General features: G+C 41.5%; 1 protein-coding gene across 1 annotated transcript in view; it reads left to right on the top strand.

Moving 5' to 3' along the window:
- Rnf111 (ring finger protein 111) overlaps positions 1-4526 on the top strand; it is a 47324-nt gene extending 42798 nt beyond the window's left edge. Inside the window, 2 exon segments of the mRNA XM_004662504.3 lie at positions 1258-1361; positions 2870-4526. Coding sequence (XP_004662561.3) covers positions 1258-1361; positions 2870-2987 — 222 coding nt within the window. The 3' untranslated portion in view covers positions 2988-4526.
- The last annotated feature ends 3728 nt before the right edge of the window (positions 4527-8254 follow it).

Consider the following 8254-nt stretch of genomic DNA (forward strand, 5'->3'; position numbering starts at 1 on the left):
AAATTAGAACATACTTTAATTTGATATAATCTCTTTTGTCACAGCCCCCCTTAGTTTTTTAAAGACAAGTTCTTGCCAGGTGTAATGGCACACGCCTTTAATCCCAGCACTTGGGAGGCAGAGGTAGGAAGATCACCATGAAGTCCGAGGCCACCCTGAGACTACATAGTGAATTCCAGGTCAGCCTGGGCCAGAGTGAGACCTTACCTCGAAGAATTCTTGTTATCTAGCCCAAGCTGGCTTCATACTTGTTCATCCTGCCTTCCCTTCTTAAGTGCTTGGAATTTCACTGCAGGCCACCCCAGTCCTGGCTCTTATGTTCCTTTTAATAGTTTATTCAGAATTCTATCATGTGATAGTGATATACAATTTAAGAGAGACAGGCAGTTAATGAGAATGGATGTGCTAGGGCCTCCCGTCACCACAAATGAATGCCATTGCACCTTGTATGCATCTGATTTTACGTGTGGACAGTTGAACTTGGGCTGTCAGGGTTTGCAGGCAAGTGCCTTTTACTGCCCAGCCATCTCTTCCTATAGTTTAACTGACCACTTATGCAAGGTGGCATGCCTGTAATCTTAGCACTGAGGAAGCTGAGAGGAGATTGGTATGAGTTCAAGGACAGAATGGGCTTCATAACAAACTTTTCTTCAAAGAAAATCAAAACATAGCCACTTTGAGCATCTGCACTCTCCACTCTGTGTGGTACTACGAGAAATTCCTATGTAGACCTGTCAGATATGTTTCTCGCCACAAACAAGCATTGGATGATGCTTTTTGCTATACAGGAAATAAGTGTGAAAAGTACTACTCTTAGCATTTTCATGTTTTCTAACAATATTATTGTGTTACTACCACTGAATTCGTAGTTCTTTTCAGCTCTCTAAACAAAATACTATTATAATTTATATAGATACTGTTTGAAATATTCATTAGAAAAATTTCCTTAGCTGTGTTGTAATACCATTTATATGGTATATCGTCCTCATTCATAAATAAAATGTAATAAGGTTTTCAAGCTAATGAGTTTCTGTTAAATTTGATTTTGCTTTTTATGCTGATTACTAGGGAATCTTAAAGAGTAATTACTTGATAGTCCATTTATCCATTAATTCATGACAATTTTACATAGGAAATAAGTTGCATATGAATGTGTGGTTTTGTTTGTTGTGTTTTGTTTTAAGTAAACACGACTTGACTCAGTTGTTCAATAATGTCATCTCTGCTAATAAGGTAACAACTGATTGGTTCTCACAGAGGAAACTGCACTGCAAACAAGATGGGGAAGAAGGGACTGAGGAAGACACTGAGGAAAAGTGTACCATCTGTTTGTCTATTTTAGAGGAAGGTGAAGATGTGAGGTAACTAGATCTGAATTATCTCAAATCTGTTTGCTTTTGGGCTTCAGCATCACGATAGCAGGATGAGCTGCCAGGCCAGTAGATACATACAATGAATGAACTGCAAAGTCAACTTGGGCTGGCCGTGGTGATGCAGGAGGATCACTGAGTCCCAGGCCACCCTGAGAATACATAGTGAATCCCAGTTCAGCCTGGACTAGAGTGAGAACCTGGCTTGGGAAAAAAAGTAAATTTGGAACTAAAGGGCTAGTCCAGGCATTGCTGTAAGAAGAAAAGATTTTGCCAGAAGTTGTTTTGAAAGATCAGAATATCACAATATGTTTATCTCCTGAAAACAACATTATTTACTAATCATGTACTTATGTAAAATGTATAAAATTCCTTTGGGTCAGAACTGATATTTTATATTAAGACCTTCTGTTTTATTTAAAAAAAATACTTGAGAGAGAGGGGGGGGGAGGGAGGGAGGGAGGGGAGGGAGGGAAAGAAAGAAAGAGGCAGACACAGTGAATGAGTGTGGGCATGGCAGGGCCACTGCAAACAAGCTTCCTTCAGTGTATCTGGTTTTATGTGGAAGTGCCTTAACTGAGTCCCAAGACATTCTTTAGATTGAACCGCATGTTTACAAAATATGTTCTAATCTCTTTGTAAGATATTTGAAAGAGATAGTCTTCAAAAATCTTCACAAATACAGTGATGATTGGATGGCTGAAGAATTTGTGGGGTGCAGGGTGTGGCTCAGTGGAAAGAGTGCTGGCCTTGCATGCATGAGACCTTTAGTTAGGTCTCCAGAACTATGTAAAAGAGGGTGTAGTGGCACATGCCAGTAACCCTAGCATTTAGGAGGTAGAGACAGGAGGATCAGGAGTTTAAGGTTATTCTCAACCACAGAGGAAATTGCAAGCACTGCCTTTCTCTTTTTCTTTTTAAATACATTTTATTTATTTGGTGAGGGGAGAGGGTTGGAGAGAAAGGGCACACCAGGGCATCCAGCCACTGCAGACGAACTCCACATGCATGTGTCCCCTTGTGTATCTGGCTTACATGGGTCCTAGAGAATTAAACCAGGTTCCTTTCGCTTTGCAGGCAAACGCCCTAACTGCCAAGTCATCTCTCCAGCTCAGCCCTGTCTTAAACAAATAAATAAAACTTAAAGTAACAGTTTGTTTGCAACATTGTATGAGAGGGCATACACTGCCATCTCTAGCACACTGGTTGCTTGTATACAGAAGAATGGACACATTGCTAGTGTATTTTGTGTTGTAAGAGTTCATATCATTTGTTTCTAGCATGGTGTCAGTGAATTACTGTGTTCACTCATGGTTACAGTGCTCAGAATGCTAATTCAGCTGTGAGCGGTTCTCCTTGGAGAGGCTGTTGTGCTTTAAAGAGAAAGATGCTTAGCTTCTCACTACTCACGAACTGCATGTGTGATTTGTTTGGAAATAAATGCCACATGGGGTTACCATTAAGTTAATGGTTCATTTTGTGTTCTTTGCCAATGACAGGCGCCTTCCATGTATGCACCTTTTCCACCAAGTGTGTGTGGACCAGTGGTTGATCACCAACAAGAAGTGCCCCATCTGCAGAGTGGACATTGAGGCTCAGCTGCCCAGTGAGAGTTGACAGCATGTTTCAGAACTCTTGCCCTTCCTCTCATTCCCACCCTTCCTGGTACTGCAGTCAACCAAAGATGGCATGATTTACCCATGCAGGTTTGGAAGCAGTGAACTTCAAGTGCTGGCTCTGCTCTATGGTACAACTGATGCTAGACCTACCATTCATGTACACAGTTGATTTTGATGTATTTATAAAAGCTTTTTTTTTTCTAGATTTGACATTTTTCCTGTATCATTTTACTGTATTTTTGCATGGTTCCTTGTATTGCATTTCTTTGCACATATTATGGGCTTGTGACCCTAAACTTGCAGGCAAGATTAGCTGCTTTAGTAAGTAGAATTTTGTGGTCTATTTGTTTTTTTACATAGTACCAAGCCTTGAGAATTATGAATTTTTTATCCATTACTAACCTTTAATTTAATCAATCATGTACTTTAGTTTAATGTATAAAGATCCTCTAGAAAATGATAATATTGTGTATTAAGACATTCCTTAATTAAATTAGGACAAAATGGCTGCTGTATATTTACAATATGGAGTTCTGATTAAATACCATCCTTCACTGGGAACTGAACACACCTGTACCAGTCAGATGCCAGCGGTACTCGCATCAGCAGAGCGCTCAGTTTGACTTTCTGAGTGTAACCCCCCCCCCCCCCCCCCCAGCTTCCAGCACAGTGCAGGACAGAGCTGAGCTCTGATGCTATCTGCTCGGCCGCCATCCTGGCTGGCGTTATCTCTGCATCTTTGAGACCTTCACTTCCCTGGTTCTGTTTCGCTGCTCTGAAACAGCTCTGGCGAACACTGAGTATGAATCTGAGGGAGCTGCATTGGACACTTGCAGATTCAACGACATTTTAGGGAAATTGAAAAAGACATGTAGAATTTTGTTGAGTCTTCTGCTAAGCACGAATAGTTAAGATATCTGCTTACGTTAATTTTGTAAAGACATTCAGTCAGGATTTAGGATTTCAGTCATGGGCAGGTATCTATGCATTCGTAGAACTTCTAAAGGTCCCAGGATTACTTTTAGGGGATTTTTATTAGTTTCAATATAAATAAAGTCAGATGAATCTACATGTCTCTTGTTTTCTTTCTCTCTAAACTTGAAAACAATATGTCTGCAGATACTGTGAGGCACAAGTTCTATTGTCAACCTACTGTTGCTATGTTAAAGACTCCCACTTCATACGTTACTGAGAGTCGATCACTGATTTAAAAGTTTTAATTTCTATAGTTAAGATTTATGACATAATATAGAGTATAAAGTTAACTTAACATACTAACATTTCTCCTTTGGAGAAAGTTTTATCCACTTCAGGATGTGTAGTATGGAGATACTTTCATATACAGGATAGCCTAATTTTATTTGTTTAAATATGCCTAATATGCCCAAGATTGCAAATGCATCCAGCCAGTAATAATTGCTGTCTGTATGTGGAAGACATGTTCCCATGGATCATATGTGAAGATGTCAATAAGCTTGCATTAAGCCACCTGCTTTGTAAGTGGATTGATTAATAAATAACTTATATTTCTATTGTCTTTGTGTTTCATAACTAGTTTTTATAAAGCAGCTTACATTAAACATCTTGGAGTTCACAAAATACTGATTTCACATAAATTAATATTTGCATAATTGGGTGCTTGTGTTCATTTAGCCATGCCTTTTTTACATTAGTAAATGTGCACATGGAGGAGGGACTGCAATGTCCTTGGGGCTTGGTATGCAGCTCAGTGGCAGAATATTTGCCAAACAGGACAGGGTTCTGAGTTCCATGCATGGCACTGCAGAAACCACATAGGCGGCCTGCCTGGGTGTTGGGTTGATAGCAAAGAAGATGGAGAGAGCTATGCCGTGGGGTCTTAATAGATTTTCCTGAGTGCAAGGGAAGAACTGGGTCACCAGATGCCTGCGCAACTTTGTACATCTGGCTTTACATGGGTACTGGAGAACCAAACCTGGATCATTAGGCTTTGATGGCAAGTGCTTAACCTCTGAGCCTTCTCTCCAACCCTTGTCCACTTTTTAATATTACATGAGGGTAGATACTGTTTTATAATTGTCACTAATTAAAAAAAACAAAAATAGGGCTGGAGAGATGGCTTAGTGGTTAAGCGCTTGCCTGTGAAGCCTAAGGACCCCGGTTCGAGGCTCGGTTCTCCAGGTCCCACGTTAGCCAGATGCACAAGGAGGTGCACGCGTCTGGAGTTCGTTTGCAGAGGCTGGAAGCCCTGGCGCGCCCATTCTCTCTCTCCCTCTATCTGTCTTTCTCTGTGTGTCTGTTGCTCTCAAATAAATAAATTAAAAAAAAATAAATAAATTTGTCTAATTTTTGCTTTTTCAAGGTGGGGTCTCGCTCTAGCCCAGGCTGACCTGGAATTCATTATGTAATCTCATTGGCCTCAAACTCATGGCGATCCTGCTACCTCTGCCTCTTTAGTGCTAGGATTAAAGGCGTGTGCCACCATGCCCAGCTAATTTTTTTCAAAATTTTTTATTTGAGAGAGACAGAAAATGGGCATACCAGTGCCTCCAACCACTGAAAATGAATTACAGATGCATGTACCACTTTGTGCATCTGGCTTATGTGGGTATGAGAGACTTGAACCTGTGTCCTTAGGCTTTGCAGGCAAGCACCTTAACCACTAATCCATCTCTCCAGCCCTATTGATTTTTAATGTTGATGGAATAGTTTTTTTCCATATTATCTCAAATAACCAAAACCAGTATTATTTGTAACTAATACCAAAATTAAAATGGATTGTTGTGGAAATTTTTCTTTTTTTCTTTTTTTCTTTTTTTTTTTGGCTTTTCAAGGTAGGGTCTCACTCTGGTTCAGGCTGACCTGGAATTCACTATGTAGTCTCAGGGTGGCCTCGAACTCACAGTGATCCTCCTACCTCTGCCTCCCGAGTGCTGGGATTAAAGGCGTGTGCCACCACGCCCGGCTGAAATTTTTCTTATTTATTTCAGAGAAAGAGAGAAAATTGGTGTGCCAGGGTCTCAGCCACTGCAATCAAACTTCAGATGCTTGCACCACCTAGTGGGCAATGTGCAACTTGCACCTGCCTTACCTTTGTGTGTCTGGCTTACATGGGATCTGGAGAAACGAACATGATTCTGTAGGTTTCATAGGCAAGTCCCTTAACTGCTAAGTCATCTCTCCAGCCCTGTTGTGGACATTTTATTTAATGTTCCATGACTGGGAAGGTTTAGATCTGTAGAAAATATATCCTCATCTCTTGTCTTGAGGTAGGGTCTCACTGTAGCCCAGGCTGACCTGGAAGTCACTGTGGAGTCTCAGGGTGGCCTCAAACCTCTGCCTCCTGAGTGCTAGGATTAAAGGCGTACACCACTATGCCTGGCAACATAGCAAATTTTTATTAACTGAAAATTTCATGTCACAATATTAGATGCATTAAAGTTCAAATATCTTTCTTATTTATAAATTGTAGTCATTTCCTTTGTAAATTTTTTTTATTTTGAAAATTATTATTGAGAATGTCCATAATTATAGAAAATAAACCATGATAATTCCCTCACTCCACTTTCTCCTTCAAATTTCCACTCTCCATTATATTTCTTCCTCCTCTCAAATTAGTCTTTTGTATTGATGCCATCATCTTTTCATCCTCTTTAGTTTTTTCTTCCATTTTTTGAGGTAGGATCTCAATGAAGCTCAGGCTGACCTGGAATTCACTATGTAGTCAGTCTCAGGGTGTCCTGGAACTCATATCCATCCTCCTTCCTCTGCCTCTCCAGTGCTGGGATTAAAAGTGTGTGCCACCACGCCCGGCTTTTTCCTCCTTTTGTACCGGTCTTGTGTAGGTAGTGCCATGGACTGTGATGTCATGGATATAAAAGCCACTCTGTGTCTGGAAGATTGCATTGTTAGGAGTTCTGTCCTTCCTTTGGCTCTTAGATTATTTCCACAATGGACCCTGAGCCTTGGTAGGAATGAGAGATGTTTCAGTGCTGAGTACTCCTCTGTCACTTCTTAGCACTATGGTGCCTTTTGAGCCATCCCAGAAGTTACCACCATCTGACAAGAAGCTTCTGTAATCAAAAGTAAGAGTAGTCCTGTTGTGGTGGCGCATGCCTTTAATCCCAGCACTGGGAGGTAGAGGTAGGAGGATCACCGTGAGTTAGAGGCCACCCTGGGAATAGGGAGTGAATTCCATGTCAGCCTGGGCTAGAGTGAGACCCTACCTGGGGGGGGGGGAAGTAAGAGTAGCATTAATATATGGGTATGAACATTAAGAGAAGTGCTTATTGGTTATCTTGGTGAGCATAATAGGTGCATTTAGCCAGATTTAGCAGGTGTTAGACCCTAGGGCTTCTGACTTCCCTTGTCATAGGTTTTAAGTATCAGGCATATATTTCCTTCCTTGGAGCCAGTCTCCAGTCCAATTAGAGAGCAGTTGGTTTCCCCTCTACAGATAAGCCACTATTGTACCTATTTGCTCATTTGGCCTGGCTGGCCCAATTCAAGGCTTGCAGTATTCACTGTTGAGTATCTCCACTGGTGATTTCTCTCTTTCCCATTGAACTGCATGCAGCATGGCTTTTTCCAGCTTTCTGTCAGCTGGTGTAGTGGAGGAGGTTTTCAGCTCAGCTTCAGCAGGATTTCTCAGTGGCCTTGCAGCACAAGTATGCGGAGTCCTCAGCAATAGGGTCTTGCCATCTATTCCTGGTGGGAAACCAAGGTCCTCGGCAATGGCCTGTAATGTTTTGTTGGCTACAGAGACCTCTCTGGCCAACAACTGACTGGAAGGTATCCCATCCCTAGCAATGAAAATTTTCTAGTAATCTATGGCTTCTGGATACACCATTATCCCAAAGTTTAGGTTTCCATATGACTTGGTCATCCCTCTTAGAAGGTTTTTTTGAGTTTGTTTTGTTTTGTTTTTGTTTTTTGAGGTAGGGTCTTGCTCTAGCCCAGGCTGACCTGGAATTCACTATTTAGTCTCAGGGTGGCCTTGAACTCATGGTGATCCTCTTCTGCTTCCCGAGTGCTGGGATTAAAGGCATGTGCCACCATGCCCGGCTGTCCTCTTAGATTTTGATTACCCTTTCCCCCATCCTTTCTTTAATCAATCTGTTCCCCGGAACTCACTTAGGCCTTTCCATCCCCAGTAATTTGTTCTTCTGCTTACATAGATAAAATGCCATCCTCTCACGTGCCCCCTCCTCCCTCCCTTTCTGTTCCTTTTATATCCCCTTTCTAGCTTTCTGGCCTCTCCTTTTATTGCTTGGGTCTTAACTTCCT

This window comes from Jaculus jaculus, chromosome 10, assembly GCF_020740685.1.
Source record: "Jaculus jaculus isolate mJacJac1 chromosome 10, mJacJac1.mat.Y.cur, whole genome shotgun sequence".
Lineage (NCBI taxonomy): Eukaryota > Metazoa > Chordata > Mammalia > Rodentia > Dipodidae > Jaculus > Jaculus jaculus.